Below are 17,520 nucleotides of genomic sequence, written 5' to 3'. Positions count from 1 at the left end.
AAGGGAATCTTGAAAAATCATTTGTTCGCCAGATTTATGGAGTGTTAGCCAATAAACTATGATTATTTTCAGCCTTTTGGAGAGACTGGGTTTTTTGTTTTTTGTTGCGTTGTTCTCACAGCCAGAAGCAGTAAAGTAATAAATCATGCAATAATGTCATGGATAATTATCATGTTTCTTGGTGTGCTTTGAGCTGCAGGTGTGTTCGGCCGTACTATTTGGTGCATTTAAGCCACTTTATTTACAACCCTGGCAATGAAGTGTTTTTGGAATGTTTCCTCATTTTCAGAAAGGATTTTTATTTGGTATAATACTTAACCAACATTTACCATCTGTTGTGAAGGCAAATATTCATTTCATTGTGCAGTTTAATGCTGATCTTCATTCATTAACTTCATATTTTAACTATGTTATTTCTAAGCTAAAGATCAGCAACAGATGTGGTTCCTACAAGTAGATGCCTGTAATGGTTATCTAGACGGTATATTTAATACTTCAAAAGTAAATAAGGGCTTGGAGCAGATTGATATCCCCTGCAATCAACTTCCCTTAATCAACTCCCTTAAAATTACTGAGATTCTGGAAGAAATTGTATATTTTCCCTTCTAAACGAGACATCCTAGTTAGAGCAGCTAGTTGGCTAAAATGATATTCTGGACCCCCTTTTGCCCCACCCTACAACTAAGAGTAACATGAGAGTAACATGTGGGCATTTTCCACCAGCCCAGAAACTAGCTATGTGCCCATATGCTTTCCTGTCACCCTCCATATTTTCCAAGTATTCTGTGATCAGGAGTTATTTAAGATCTGCGTGTTCAGACCCAGAAACCTCCCCCCTAAATAAACACACATTTGACTCAAATTTTAGTTTTGGTTTTTGGCAGAATTTAGGCCACAACTTTATTGATTACAGAAAAGTGAGCATAGGCTGTGGTTCGACTAGCTCCCTGCCATGCAGGTAGCACTGACCCAGGGCTCCAGCATAGGTCAGCCAAGGGTGAACACCTGAGGTAGGTGGAAAGCCCATGAAAAGACTATGTTCACTCCCCAGATGCTCCCCTGGACTCAGGCACAGGCACAACCCCCTCTCAGGGGTTGACCAAACCATTGAGTCCTTGGATTCCTTTAACGGAATACCCTTCACATAGGGATGGTGAGACCGTTCCCCCATCCCTATCACCTGAACCTATCCACAACCTTACAAGTTGTGATGATTTGCTACGTGGCAGACGAAACCCAAATGGCAACAGCCAATCAGCCAAGTAGGGAAAATTCCTGCTGTGTGCCCCTGTCCCAATGACAGATGACACACGACGGCATAGCAAGGTCAATCACAAAATGCCCTAAAAGTAGGGAGAGGTGGGTGGCTGTTTCAATGAATGAGCCAAAAGAGGAAGCTCTGGGTCACGTGCATGGGCATAAATAGGTCCCTCAATTCATTTAGACAGCTCCCCATTGGCCAGATTAAACCCAGCAACGAGGGACCTACCAATCGGTGTTGTGGCTGTCCAATATACAGTGGTGCCTTGCAAGACGAAATTAATTCGTTTTTCGTTGTACGAGCTTTTTCGTCTTCCGAAGCACCACTGCATTTAAACACTGACAACGGCAGGGAGGGGCGGGGAGAAGCAGGACAGCTGCCGCAGCCGGTACCTCAGACTCACCCGCGCGTTGTGGCCACCGTGCGACGCGGCTGCTGGAGGGCGGCGGGGCTCAGGAGTGTGACTCCAGGGAGAGAGAGGCGCTGACGGCAACGGCTCTCTGAGGGGAGCGCACGAGGGGGGTGGGCAGTGGCGCGAGGCACTAACTGTCAGCCGGAAGGTGGGAGGGAGCCGGAGGAGCCGTCAGCAGGAAGGTGGGAGGGAGCCGGAGGAGCGGGGAAGCGAGCATGCGTGCGTGCAGCGACCATCGCAATGACACGAGAGACAGGGCCGTTTCGTCTAGCGAAGCAAGCCCTTAGGAAAATCCGTCTTGCGAAGCACCTCAGAAAACGAAAAACCCTTTCGTCTTGCTAGTTTTTCGTCTTCTGAGGCATTCATCTTGTGGGGTACCACTGTACCCACCCACAACCAGGAGGTCAGTCTCCAGGTCTCACCACAACACATGCCCTCTTTTAGGGAGGACACGATTTGCCTACATCTCTTCCTCCGTTCTGAATGGGACTTGTGTTCCTCTGAATTGGGGCCTACTCAGGAATCAACAGGGCAGAAACAAATGCATGTGTGTACCTTTTCTCCTGTGGAACTGCACGGGGAACTCGCAAACCTAGTCCAGAGAACGAGGCATGTTACAGTGTGCTACCAAACTACAGATACCCAACATGTGTATGGCATTGGATGTTGCTACTGTGGTTATGGCTATCTCAAGCTATGTAGCACACCTTCATGCAAATAAACCAACAGCACAGCTGAGTACCCACACAATTTAGTTTTCGGGCACCAACTATGCTGTGAAGTTAATAAATGGAGCAAAGCGACAGTCTGAATTAAGGGAGGAAGAAACAAGTTATGTTTTGCTCTTCCATGGGGTTGTGGGAGCATGCTTTGTGTCGTTTCTTGCCCTCGTGCACTCTAATTCAAGATTGCTACTTCCTTTTTAGTACCAAGCATACTGGCAAACTGGCTTGCTCTTACCTTCCAAGGTCAGCCATACCTTACAATCCTGTCTTGGATAGCAATCTATAGTTTGTTGGTTTGGATATACAGTCATACCTCGGCTGCCGAACTCCTTGAGAGTCGAACGTTTCGGCTCCTGAACGATCGAAAACCAGAAGTGAGTATTCTGGTTTTCGAACGTTCTTTCGGAAGCCGAACATCCGACAGGGCTTCCGTAGCTTCCGGTTGGCTGCAAGAGCTTCCCACAGCCAATCAGAAGCCATGCTTTGGAAGTTGAACGTTTTCGGAAGTTGAATGGACTTCCAGAATGGATTCTGTACTACTGTACCTGCAAATAATGGTTTTTGCTAAAGAGAAGGGGCTCCCTTTGTATTAGAGCATGGGGAGTGCTCAAGCATAAGCCATTTTCTTGTAGTGCTAAACCATAGTTTGGTTTTATGTCTGAGCTGAGTCTTATGGGATGTAGTATTCCTACTAGACGAGTTTCACTTTCATTCTGTTTGACTTTCATGATGAGTTTAATATCTTTTAAAGCCTGTTTACATAAAGTCATTGTTTGCTCTTTCCGAACCATCTGTGATTTGCGCTTGCCTGCAAACCAGGATCAAACCATAGTTTCCCTGTTCAGACAAAATAGCAAACCATGGTTTCCTGAAAACTAGGACCAGAATTTACTGGTACGAGAGGACAAGGGAGCATTGGATGCCCTAGTCTCCTTGAGCCTTTTTATTGTGTCTCAACACACTCTTGCTTTATTAGTCTAGGAAGGCTGTTCAAATTTGCCATTTTTTAAAATATCTGTTGCCAGGAGCTGCAGATGTTGGGGGATAAATTCCCATGAAAGGGTATGATTCAGCAACCCAAAGCAGCTTGCCTTTCACAGCCAAAGTAATTAGATTGGCAGCTGAATTAAAAACCTACAGTGGCTCCTTTGTCTGAGGAGTTAGAGACGTTGATAACTGACGGTGGGCCAACGAGAGTGCAGCCAAGGAAATAATAGAGAGCTTGACGATATTAATTTGAAAGATACTTTCATTTATTTTCATGCATTGTTCACCTACACATGTGGCCCCTCCAGAAAATTGTTTCATAGACCTGTGACTACAAGCAACAAGCTGACGCAGCACCTCTTCCATTTGTCCACGTGACCAGTAGATTGGAGGATTATCGCTGCATGTACCCACCTCTCATCTGGACCCACATCTTTGCTTATTTAAACTCGTGGGATTTATTTTCATCCCTGTTTCAGTTATTCTGCACATATAATTTCCTAGAATAATATGTTAAGGAAATACCCTACGTCTACGATACCCTCTAAATCAACCTTCCGTCATCCTTCAGATTAATATAATCAAATATTTTCGCTTTGTAAATCTCGTGAGATTATGTTGTGTTGACAATTATACAATTACACCTCAGAGATGGATCCTCTCCCAGACAGGGGTCCACAATTTTTCCTTAGCCTTTGTTATGTATTCAGTGATCTGTGTTTGCCTGAACTTGAGTGCGGACTAAGGATTCTGAGCTCCTGTGTTCTGATTCGATACATGATATCCAATCACAGAACATTTCAGGATTTTAGCCTCTGCCATTGGCCATTAAACTCGTGAGTCATGATTTGCAGCTGGGAAGTTTGAACAGCCAATCATGTTGGGAGTGGGAGTGGCCCCGGCCTTCAGAAATGTATATAAGCAGTTGTTTTGCCCCTGCCGCCCTTTCCAGATCCTTCTCAGTTTGGCCATGTGCTGATGGGATGCTGCAAAAGCAGTGACAATGCAGTAAATAAACCAACGCCACTGTCTTCTTCCCAGCCTTTAAGATAGGAAGTGGGTGAAGATTGCCACAAAACCGCAGGAATTGATATGACTGCCCCACACTGCAGCTCCAGGTTTGGGAGAAGATTGAGGCTCATTTTGCTTGGCAGAGAGCAGCTGAACTCTCATAGTGGTGAGCAAAAACGAGGGACATTGTTTGTGAAGTGTGTTTATGTGGGGCTCGTATTATTTCACGATTGCTCCAGTTTTCTGGTGTTTGCTGATTCGCACTTTGGCTGACCAAAAACAGTATTACCAGATTAGTAGAATCTGGTACTGTGATCTAAACCACTGAGCATCTTGGGCTTGCCGATCAGAAGGTTGGCGGTTTGAATCCCCGCAGCAGGGTGAGCTCCCATTGCTCTGTCTCAGCTTCTGCCAACCTAGCAGTTCGAAAGTACACGAGTGCAAGTAGATAAATAGGTACCGCTGCGGTGGGAAGGTAAACGGCGTTTCCAGGCGCTCTGGCTTCCATCGCGGTGTCCTGTTGTGCCAGAAGCGGTTTAGTCAATCTGCAGACAAACACCGGCTCCTTCGGCCTGAAAGTGAGATGAGCACCGCAACCCCATAATCGCCTTTGACTTTACTTAACAGTCCTGGGCTCCTTTACCTTTACCTACTACTACCAGATTAGCCCACAAGTAGACATGCTGAGCATGAAGAAGGTGTGGAGCACAACTGATGCAGCACGCAATAAAACAGCAGCAAAAACATAGGTGGGGAAGTCTAGAATAGGCATGACCAGGAGTGATTCAGAAGTTGTTGGGCTACAACTCCCATCATTGTTCAGAGTTTCTCTTGCAATCAAAAAGTACTGTATATAATTTTTTGTTAAATAGAAATCCCTGACCATTGGTCATGCTGACTGGGGCGAGTCCCAACAATTTCTGGGAGGTATCAGGATGGGGAAAGCTGGACTACAGCTTTCTCCTTGCAGTTGCAATTCTCACCTCTGTCTCATCACCAAGCTGCTCTACCGCCATCCACCTTGCCTCCCTGTTTTGCATCAGTTTACGTAAATGGTCCCAAACCACACTACTCGTCACTATTCTTACCTAGCTTGCAGACAAAAAGTTGGTAGCACTCTACATGGGACTACCATGTAGGCGCAAGTCAATTCTGTGTCCAGGGCAGCTGTCTACCAGCTCCATCAGGTACGCAGGCTGAGACCCCATCTGCCCGCGACTGTTTCACCAGAGTGGTGCATGCTCTGGTTATCTCTCGCTTGGACTACAGCAATGCGCTCTATGTGGGGCTACCTTTGAAGGTGACCCAGAAACTGTTAACTAATTCAGAATACGGCAGCGAGACTGGTGGCTGGGAGTGGCTGCCAAGACCATATAACACCAGTCCTGAAAGACCTACATGGGCTCCCAGTACGTTTCCGAGCACAATTCAAAGTGTTGGTGCTGATCTTTGAAGCTCTAAACGGCCACTGTCCAGTATACCTGAAGCAGTGTCTCCACCCCTATTGTTCAGCCTGGACACTGAGGTCCAGCTTTGAGGGCCTTCTGGCGATTCTCTCAATGCGAGAAGTGAGGTTACAGGGAACAAGGCAGAGGGCCTTCTCGGTAGTGGTGCCCGGCCTGCAAAATGTCCTCCCATCAGATGTCAAGGAAATAAAGAACTACCTGACTTTTAGAACACATCTGAAGGCAGTCATGTTTAGGGAAGTTTTTAATGTTTGATGTTTTATTGTGTTTTTAATATTCTGTTGGGAGCTGCCCAAAGTGGCTGGGAAAACCCAGCCAGATGGACAGGGTATAAATAAATCATTATCATCATCATTATTGGATCCCTAGCTGGTAAGAGCTACTGTTACCAGTTGGCATCATTGCCCAAAGTGAGTCTATGTGACCTTAAAAGTCCTTAGAAGCTCGGAGCATATCTTGGAGAGCATTTCTCCCTGAATGAGTCCATTGACTTTTCCAAATCAGTGGCCAATATGATTTGAACCATCATGGCCTTTACAGCTGTGTTCCTTAAACTTTGACCTGAGTTCCCTTTGAAGGTTCAAACAATCCTCCTCTTGTCTTGACCTTTACAAAGAGATTGCAAAACTCACCCTTTCTGGAAGGCTTGGGACTAAGTTGCTTTTTCAATTATTTAAATGAATACTGTGCTGCTGGATTTGTTTCTCATACTTGTTTCTTGTTTGTAGAATATACTGTTGGCTTTTCTTTTTTAAAAATGGCTTTAATTATTTTAAGTCACCCCCAGCTTTTTTTTTTTTTTTGAAAAGTAGGACACAAGTGGACAAAATAAATAGAAATAGGGAGAGGGAGAGAAAGAGAGGATATGACACAAGGATTTTTTGAGTGGGATAGATCAGCCATGGATGTATTCGGATTTCGGTCATTGCTTTGGCTCCAACCATATACACCTAGGAGTTCAGTATTAGAATGGTATTAAGACTGCTGTGCCTCTGCCCTGCTCCCCAGTGCCTGCTGCAGGATCCATTGAAGTTTTTCATCCACATAACGTGGCAACTATCGTCCCTTTGTTTTGCCTAACTCAACCTGGGTAATGAAATGGAACTACCGTGTCAAATTTGGCCATCAGCTCACTTTAACTGCCTAGCACCCTTCCCCAAAGGTCAGCAGCTCATTTCACATACCTGTCTATGTGTGGATTTTTACGACCGGCGTATAAATCAACCAATGAAGGGGAGCGATGATATCCCACAATGCTATCTTGCAGATAAAAGTCTGAGAACGAAATTATCAGCAAGTTGCGTTTGGGGTCCTTTGTGGGTTTATTGCATCAATTGTTTAGCTCTGAAGGATCCTTTCTTGTGCCAGATTTTCGAAGGAGGTTATTGACATCCTGGTTACTGAGTTCCACAGTAGCTCTGGTCATTTGTGCTGCTGAACACTACGTGTGGGTTTTTTTGTGCTGGCACACAGATTGATTTGTAATCATTTGGTGATGGAATATCATGGCTAAGCTTCCGATATCAGTAAAAGGGGCTTTGAATAGCTTCCATGCTGAAAAACGTAAGAAGGAAATAATGAAGCATGATGGGAAGAATGAATCTATTTGAATTGGATATATTCCTATGAGAATGAACTGGTGGCAGCAGTCATGTTTGTATTTGGCTACACTATGGGAATGACTTCAGCAAGGAGAAACTGGGATCAAAATGCTCTGCTAATAATAACACTTCCCATACGTTATTAGATTTTTCAGGACATTGTAGTTCTTTCCATTCTATTTGTATATGAGCCTCAGTTTGGAAGTTCGTCTTTAAGAGACATGAGCACATGGTCATATATTGACATTAGAACCTGAGATATGCAGGAATCTCTTGCCCACGCTCACCCCACTTCTCATCCCTTTATGGACCATAGTTTCCTGTTTTATTCAGACAAGTAAACCATGGTTAGCATGTTCAGAAAAAGCCAGGATACTACATGAACTGGTTTAATATCCTGATTTGTTCTGAACCTGGTAAACATAGCTTACTGGTAGCAGGCAACTATGGTTAATTGGAGACTTCAGGGTTAATTGCTGTGCATCACAAAGGGGTAAGATATAAGGAGAATGCAGGGGCAAAAGGTTTGATCTGAACTGAAGCCAAGAATCTGGATGTGATTACCTTTGCTAATTGTATTACTCTCCCCACCCCTTTCCCATAGACTAATGCTCTTTTTTGTGATATGGACCAATATTAAATTATTCTGTTGCTGTTTTTCTTCCACATCACAGGCATACAATTTCATGGCCAAATAACTTTTGACCAATAGGCTGCTAATACTGCCTGTATTAGGGACGCGGGTGGCGCTGTGGGTAAAACCTCAGCACCTAGGACTTGCTGATCGCATGGTCGGCGGTTCGAATCCCCGTGGCGGGGTGTGCTCCCATCGTTCAGTCCCAGCGCCTGCCAACCTAGCAGTTCGAAAGCACCTTCGGGTGCAAGTAGATAAATAGGGACTGCTTACCAGCGGGAAGGTAAACGGCGTTCCGTGTGCTGCTCTGGTGCCAGTTCGCCGGAGCAGCTTCGTCACGCTGGCCACGTGACCCGGAAGTGTCTGCGGACAGCGCTGGCTCCCAGCCTATAGAGTAAGATGAGCGCACAACCCTAGAGTCTGGCAAGACTGGCCCGTACGGGCAGGGGTACCCTTACCTTTACCTTACTGCCTGTATACACAGGTGGCGCTGTGGTCTAAACCACTGAGCTTCTTGGGCTTGCTGACCAGAAGGTTGGTGGTTCGAATCCCTGCAACGGGGTGAGCTCCCGTTGCTCTGTCCCAGCTCCTGCCAACCTAGCAGCTCAAAAGCACACCAAAAAGTGCAAGTAGATAAATAGGTACCGCTGCGACGGGAAGGTAAACAGCGTTTCCATGTGCTCTGATTTCCATCATGGTGTTCTTTTGTGCCAGAAGCGGTTTAGTCATGCTGGCCACATGACCCAGAAAGCTGTCTGTGGACAAATGCTGACTCTCTCAGCCTGAAAGTGAGATGAGTGCCGCACCCCATAGTCGATTTTGACTGGACTTAACCGTCCAGGGGTCCTTTACCTTTACCTTTAGCTTTTACCTGCCAAATTAGAAAAGTTCATGACTCCATTGTGGCATGTGAGTCAGATCTTGGTAAGGATTTGGACTGTATTAATTCACTGCATGGCTTTTTCTGAGTTGTTGAGTGGACCCTGGGTATATGGAACTTTTTAACCAGGCACAAATGAGGAGGTGTATTTTGTTCGTGCGGTCAAAAGCAAAAGTGTGGGGATAAACTCGAGCAACCTTGACCTTTGTAGAGTAGGCTAGTTTTTTTGCACTCTGTCCTCCTTCCAGACAAGCAAGAGGCATCATTCAAGGACCCATTCCAGTCAGGAAAAAACACTCAGAATGTGAAGCTTGGTCAATGAAGTGTGTGGCATGGGGAACATTCCAAGGACCACACTGAGGGGTGTGGAAGGCACATTTCTCCCCTGAATCTGGGGTTTCCCATCTTTGTTGAAGTGATAGGATGTGCCAGTGTTATTTTCATCTGGTAAAAGAGGATCACAGATTAAGATGCGGGAATTGGAAAGGAAAAAAGAGAGGAGTTGTCAGGGAACTGCCATCAGTGTCCGAGGGAGAGAGCAAGCTCCGAAGGGATCCCAGAGAGCGTCCCGGGAGTGGGAGAGGCAGCCCATCTTCTGGTGGAGAGAATCAGCGTAGGTCCAGTGGAGAAGGGGGGGAGATGGGGGAATCGGCGAGGTGATCCCATGACTCCTTGCCGGGGACCAGCGGGGAGAGAAGGGGTCCTCCGCTGCCCACGCCCTCCTTGCGCAGAAGGCTCCCGCGCAGGGAGAGTAGGCGGAGACTGGGCGTCAAAGAACTTCTTTGCTGGAAGAAGTTTAAGAAACACCCACTGACGGATTCTGCCAGCGATTGAGACGGTCACAGGCGAGTGGCTGCCCAGACAGGAAAGGTTCACTCAGGCAACCCAGCCAGACGTTGGGACAAGCTTACGCACGAGCAACCCCTAGAACCATTACAGGAGTACTGGTAACAGTAGAAAGAAATGGATTCACGGGTAGTTAATAAAACATCTACAAATACTTTAAATGTTACACCACTGCTATGAAAGGAAAGGGGTATCTGTTGGGCCAGATGGTTCATTGGCGGTTTTTCACAAAAATGTACAGGCAAAGTCTCATGGCCTTTATGACACACAGTCCAAAGTCTGGCTTTGCATTGACTTCCAATTTGAAAACGTCTGGTCTAAAATTAAAAAGAGGATAGATTTTTTTGAAGGTGACTTTTCTAGGTCAGCGTCTTTTTTTCTAAAAGTAAATTTTAAAGGGAAAAGTTTGTAATGACATGTCTGCCTGTGATGTATAATTTACATAATGTAAAGAGGATCTTATAAATTTAATGCAGCTTATTCATACAGATTTTTGTTGGCTTTTTAAAACTTTGTGTGGCTTGTAATTATCCACTGATAAGGCACATATGGGGATAGATGTTTTTGCCAGAAATAAACACACTGAGCTGAAGAAGGAATATCACAAAGCTATTATTAAAGTTCCTCTTTTTTAAAAAAATAATGAGCAAATGCTTTTGTCTCTTTCCATCTTGATTTGAGGGATTGAGAAATCAGGAAGGAATGCAAGAGGGTGGGAGCTGGGAAATGAGATAGCCTCCCTTGTCTGGTCATCAATTTACTCATCCTGTTTCCCTGTCTCCAGGATTCCTCTAAATAGCTAAAGAATTGGAAAAAAGGGGGAAGGAATTTGGATTTTCTCTAAGCAAGAAATATATCTGTTTTTCAGTGTGTGTGTGTGTGTGTGTGTGTGTGTGTGTTTATATGAACAAATTGAGGATTATATTTAGGAATTACAGTTTGTGTGTGTAGACACTGTCAATTCCTGATAATTTTCTAAATGTCGCTTTTCTGTAGCCAGTAAATTCTGTACAAATGAAGGAATCATTGGCCAGTGTATTTCAAGAGCAACTTGTCAATTTTCTTGCATGTTCCGCTCAGATAGTGGATAGGAATAACACTGAGATCTCCCGCACCCAGTGGCGTAGCGTGGGGGGTGCAGGGGGGGCCGGCCGCACCGGGCGCAACATCTGGGGGTTAGGGTTAGGGGGCACAAATCCACGGGTTAGGGGGTGCAAATTACTTGCCTTGCCCCGGGTGCTGACAACCCATGCTACGCCACTGCCCGCACCAGTGTTCCTTTTCTTCATTCCCCCTTTATAGATAGGAGTTAAATAATAAGGCTCTAAAACTAATTAAAGATGCATTCTTTCCATATCCAGATTGCAATCCCATGACATAACCGTTTCTTGGAGCTTAGCTTTTGTCTGTACAGTTCCTAGTGTATTATTTCCAAAGAATGTCTTGCGGTATTGATGACGACACAGGCAGGTAGACAACAATCCACAGTTAGATTATATGAGGATTACAGAAGCAGAGAGTTACAGAAGTTCTCTGTTTTGTATTTTGTTCTTTGCCCTTCAACTTGGCGCAAGACTTATGGAAGATTAGGGGGGGAAGGCATAAGGAACTACCGCAATCTCTTCAAGTAAAGACCTGTATGTGCATCAAACAATTCCTTTGCAAACATGTTTTGGGTAGTTCAAAAACACTGGTCACTCCAAGGCGCCTTTCTAGAAGAAATCCAAAGCACAATCAAATACTGTGTCCTTTTTTTCTGACTCCAGGAACATATAGTTCCCCTTCCCTTTGGAAGTGAGAAGGAAAGAAAACTCACAGATATTGGAATGGCAGGGACATTTTACTAGTAATAACATTTCAGCATTTCTGTTCTATTTACCTGTTCTTGAAAATAAATCTTAACACTCTGGCGTGAAATGAGGTGACTGTCATCAAGAAAAGCTAAGATCTGATCTCCCGGGAAGACGATGGATATAAATTTTGATGTGCATTTTTGTAGTTTACCAAATTTGCAAGTCAAAATAACATCCTAGGGAGAGCGGAAAAAGATAAGCTGAGTATTTGAACTAGATTTTGTGTTAAGTGCTTCGTATTTTTGTTTATTTATTTAGGCGAAATGGAAATACCGGATTCTGATGATCCTTTAAGCCAAATGGATGGACATGACAGACCAGTTCCAACACACAAAGGTAATAATAGTTTATTCAAATACAAGCCTTATCAAAACCTGACAGCCAAAGGATTTGTTTTATGATCTACTTTTTCCCCCCACTGGAAGAACGGTTATGTCCCTGTGTAGATGGCAGTATTGAGTCAGTGGCTCATGTGCACTCTTTATAAAGATTTGAGGAGTGAGGTTGTTACCCCTCTACTATTGTCCATGTTGTTGTTTTTTTAAAAATAATATTTATTAGAAGTTTAATAGTTACAGAAAAAGAAGGGGGGGGAAGAAACAATAAAAATTTTAACAAACAATACAACAAAAATAAAAACAAAAACAATACATCAAAACAACAAGAAAAACAAAAACATTTAAAAACACATCCAATATTTCCATATCTTTACCTTTCATTTACTTGTTTCATCGACCTCCTCACACCTCCCTTTTTTGTATTCTAGTTCAGTTAGCTATTTCAGCAAATCCTTTCCATCTTTCTCCATTTTTTGTTCTATAATTTATCTTAACACAATCTAACTTTAAATTTTCCACTTTAGCCCATTAACAATCAGTTTTTGCTTAATTCTTTATAACATTTCTACTAAAACCATATAACTTCATTCCAGCATTCTTCTAACATTCATTAATTTTGCAGTATTTCTGTAAATATACTTTGAATTTTTTCCAATCTTCTTCCACCGACTCTTCTCCCTGGTCTCGGATTCTGCCAGTCATTTCCGCCAATTCCATGTAGCCCATCAGCTTCATCTGCCATTCTTCCCGGGTGGGTAGATCTTGTGTCTTCCATCTACTATTGTCCATGTTGGGTTGCTCAACCATTGCTACTGTGTCCTTTCCTCTAGCAGATCAAGATGATCAGGTGACAGCAAAAACTGCAAGGTTTTTAGCTAAGGCAAGTGGCTTGGTGGTTTAGACCACAGCACCACCAGCTTCCTGAATAAATAAGCACACCATCACTGATAGGTCCACCTGCCATTGTGAGGCTCAAAGCAATGAAGATGATGCCTCCCCAGCTGTTGCTATTGGCTGTGGGTTTCTTGTGATGTCACAAAAGCACTTGGCAACTGAGTGGATATAAAGGCAGACCAAGGGGAAAGTCCTTTTCTATTTCCAAGAGGACACACCTGGCAATGGATGTGACATTCAGCACTGCCCAGGTTTCTCCCACTTGCAGGAGGCAAAGTGGTGAATGGAAGGAGGCAATCCTCTGGCAGTGGGATGCTAGGGAGCGATAATAAGGCAGGTTTGCTTGCTTGAGGGCTGCTGGTATCTGTGATTAGAAGCTGGCAGATGTTGGTTGATGCTACAAGTGGCTAAAGAATCAGGAAGCTCCTGCAGCCAATCGGAAGCCGTGTCAGATGTTCGGGTTCCAAAGAATGTTCACAAACTGGAATGCTCACTTCCAGGTTTGCGGTGTTCTGGAGCCAAAACATTTGACTTCAAAATTTGTACCTTTTTGAGCAAAGATCTGCAGTGCAGAATTTGGAGAAGTGCCAGAACTGGAGGACAACTGCATTCTGATTTGACTATAATCCTGGGAAGTGTGAATCACACTGGTTTGCTTTAAAATAATGGGCTAAATGTATCCCTGGAGCCAGCAAGTTCCCTTGCCAAAATTCCTCAAGGTTTGCTGCGCTTGCTGAATTTCCTGTGGCATGTGCAAAATTGTCCAGCATTTTCATTAGCGCTTTTGCCTCCAGCAGTTGTCTCGTATGCTATCCCTCCTTCAGCCAGTCCACCTAAATCAGTTACCTTCTCTTCTGCTTTGTGTCTCGTACCTACTCAATGCCACTGATCAAGAAATGAACTGGGGGAAATTGAAAGATATTTTTATATAGACATTCTTTGCACACCCAAATCTCTGTCTGCTATTTCTTTTTTTCGGGAGTGGGGCAAAGTGAATTATACCTAAATATCCCGAGTAGCGTTGGGCACGAAGGAATGAAGTGATCTGTTAGGAAATGTTTCCAACAAGAAAGCCTTCTCTAAAATTTGGTTTAATTTACTCTGCCGTGATTTGAGTTTAATTCACTAGAACTTCAGATACTCTAGCGTATGCTTACTTATCTTTAAACATCTGAGAGTTGAATAAGTGAACCTTATGTTCCTAATGCTACCTCTGACATGCACTCTGCGTCGCTCCAGCATCTCTGAACAGAACACCCTTTTAAAAACAACTTTTTGATTACCGCAGGCCTTTTCCTTTACAAGCTTTTTCATAGCACGAATTGCAATTTGGAATGTTATACTGTGGAACATTCTAATAATTGCGCTTGGCTCTCTGCCAGACTGCATGCTTTCTGGCTGCGTAACACACACCTATCCTTTTTGAATCAACCTGTCGAGGATCTGATGTGCAGTGGAACTAAAATACAGTGGTACCTTGCAAGACGAATGCCTCGGAAGACGAAAAACTCGCAAGACGAAAGAGTTATTCGTTTTCTGAGTTGCTTCGCAAGACGGATTTCCCTATGGGCTTGCTTCGCAAGACGAAAACGTCTTGCGCCTTTTTTTTAAAACCGCCAATGCACAGTGGTGCTTCGCAAGACGAAAAATTCACAAGACGAAAAAACTCGCAGAACGAATTAATTTCGTCTTGCGAGGCACCACTGTACGGTGCATTCATTTTAAGGCAGTCTTCATTTTAGCCAAACATGGATGTGTTTCATTCCCGTCCTGTTTCTCCTCTCCTTATTTTGCAAGCTGCTCTGTTGTTGTGGTGGTGGTTTTTTTTGGGGGGGGGGGCAAATTGGTTTGCTTCCTCTGGACAGCTGTGTTATAAAGTGCAAATCCATGTGTTGTATTTGAAACAGCTACATTAGATACACATTTGGGCACCTGCTGTGGTTTACAGTACTTGATGGATTTTGTATCTTGCTTTTGTGGAAGCAGCTATTAATATGTAAACAGCCTGTAAACGCAAACAGTAGTTTGTCAAGTTTTTATAACAGCACGAGAAACGAAAACCAAAGCCAAACGCATCTGACTGTGGAAATAAGTTCTTGAGAGAATTGTTCAGTACAATGGGGGAGCATGCAAGTATCATCATTAACTGTGAGACTTCGGAAATATCTCTGAAGAATGGAAGGGCCACCAAATTGAAAGCAGTCTGCCTGCCCAACAGCTTAAGACCATCCTAGAAACAGTCCTGCTGGCCACATGACCCAGAAAGCTGTCTGCGGACAAACGCCGGCTCCCTTGGCCTGAAAAGCATGATGAGTGCCGCATCCCCATAGTTGCCTTTGACTGGACTTAACTGCCCAGGGTTCCTTTACCTTTTTGTATATGCTGATCCCCCTCCTTTTTATCAATTAGGTGGGCTGTAATAACTTTTTAAAGGCTGTTTTTAATGAAGGTGTGTAAGAGATAGGGACCTCTATTTTTTATTGCGATGTCCAGCTGATGATATTGGGTATTATTTATACACAGTTTCCAGTTCTTTTTATATATGAATCATGAGTGCCTATCCCCCCCCCCCCGGTTTGGATTTTAAAGGTAATTGTGGTATGAATTTGGCATGGGACCTGCTACTGCATAACTTATTCGTGCATCACTAGGAAATATCCCAACAACTCAACAGGTGTGCAAATGATGGATAAAGAAAATGGAGGGGGCACATTTTTTACTAGAAAAGGAGCAGGTAACAATAGGCAAAAGCAAGCCAAATAAGTGGTAGTTAAATGACATCCATTGCAGGCCCCTGCCTTGCCATGATATCTCAAACTGCTGCAAAAAATATTGAGAACTGTTAGTGATTGTTGCACCATTCAAAGGCAGGTGTAACAGTCTTCTGTGAGTGGGAAGAACTTACTGTACTGCCTCAAAAAAATTTATAAAAGGCAGGGTGTTATGTGTTATGAGCAAATTCATTCACAAAGCTGAATAAAAATGTTAAAACAATAATTTAAAACGGAAATATTTTTTTTTACTAGAAATGATTTGAACTATATGTCTACTTTAGGCTCGTTATTTCATTTTATTGCTTAATTTTGTGTTTGTTACTAGGAAATAACAGAATATTGATAGTAACTTTTTTTTGTTGAAGAGCATGGCATGTTTTGAGCATGCTCATTTTAAGCTGAAACAACCAGCTTTCCTAATTATTCCAACGCTGTCATGAATCGTTGAAGTGAGGCATGAGGATTTCTGATCAAGTGACAAATCAAATCAGAGTACATACCGAGGAAACTTTTTGCTTAAACTTGTTTCTACAGAAGCAAAGAACTGTCAATCCAGGTCTCAGATCTTCATGTCTCTTATCTGCACAGATAAGGCTTAATTTTAAAAACCACAGACCTGAAATGATTTTCTAAAACTGTTCATAAATAAGTGCCCCCAGGCAGTGGCTTATCCCAGCTCAGCTTTGATCTCTTTTTGACCTTTACCCTTTCCAGGCTACTTTTTGACCTTTTTGGAACCAGTAAACAATATCACCATAGTCCAGGGCCAGACGGCCATTCTCCACTGCAAAGTTGCAGGAAATCCATCGCCAAATGTCAGATGGTTAAAAAACGATGCGCCGGTGGTTCAAGAACCAAGAAGGATCACCATAAGGAAAACGGACTATGGCTCACGACTTCGAATCCAAGATCTTGACACCACCGACACGGGGTATTATCAATGCGTGGCCACAAATGGGATGAAGACGATCACTGCAACAGGAGTTCTGTTTGTAAGGCTGGGTGAGTCACTTTGTTTTAAACTGTGGCTTTTATAGCTAGGTTTATTGCTTTATAGACTAGCTCCTAGTTTTCACAATCACAAAATGAGAAATTAATTCACTGGGTCCCCCCCCCCCCTTTTTAGAAAATAAATTGCAACATGAAAGAAAATCAATAAAGTCCTTGCCCGAGGCATCCTCCTCAGCCCAGAATGTCTGGGTTGAACCTGATACCATTTACTAGTAATAAAAGAAAGTAGATACAGATGGAATGGTCTGTAAATATGAAGTTCAGAGAACAGCACAAATGTGAATTAAGGTTTAGTCTAAGGCACAGGGAGGCAAGCTTCCATTACTTCACATTTCACAGTATTGCTTGAACTCATTCTGTTCTCACTGGCCAGAAGAATTAAGTAGTTGTTCCCCATCTGGTATTCATAGCTTTGGCCCCAATCTTTGCACATGATGCCTGTGGCAGCTAGCAGCTGACTGTTTGCTGAAAATCAACACGTGTCTTTTACTGTACGAAGGATATCCCCAAAACTGTATTGACTGAAGTAATAAGTTGCAGTCTGGGTTTTTTATTGGGGTACTGGCCAGTTTGAAGTCTTTGTTGTATTGGCACTAACTATGAAGGATGCACATTTGTTATAATAATTGCCACAGGTTACTTAAGTAATAATAATAATAATAATAAAATTTATATACCGCTGTGGCGATCACACAGGGTCCCCGGATGTTTCACCATCTATTGATCCCTGTGCCACCACTTTATTTCTCGCTGCCACCACCCAGGCCCTACCTGGTACAATACTGAGTCCAGTCAGGGTTAAATTGGAACATAAACTTTTGTTTGTT

At 43.6% G+C, this 17,520-nt stretch overlaps 1 protein-coding gene across 1 annotated transcript in view; it reads left to right on the top strand.

The window, feature by feature from the left end:
* ROR2 (receptor tyrosine kinase like orphan receptor 2) overlaps positions 1-17,520 on the top strand; it is a 158,737-nt gene that overhangs the window by 98,562 nt on the left and 42,655 nt on the right. Inside the window, exons 2-3 of the mRNA XM_083403890.1 lie at positions 11,935-12,012; positions 16,397-16,684. Of these exons, the coding sequence (XP_083260016.1) occupies positions 11,935-12,012; positions 16,397-16,684 (366 nt within the window). The remainder of the gene's footprint in view (positions 1-11,934; positions 12,013-16,396; positions 16,685-17,520) is intronic.

This window comes from Podarcis tiliguerta (assembly GCF_965153285.1).
Source record: "Podarcis tiliguerta genome assembly, chromosome: 11".
NCBI lineage: Eukaryota > Metazoa > Chordata > Lepidosauria > Squamata > Lacertidae > Podarcis > Podarcis tiliguerta.
This window is presented reverse-complemented; position numbering and strand designations above follow the sequence as displayed.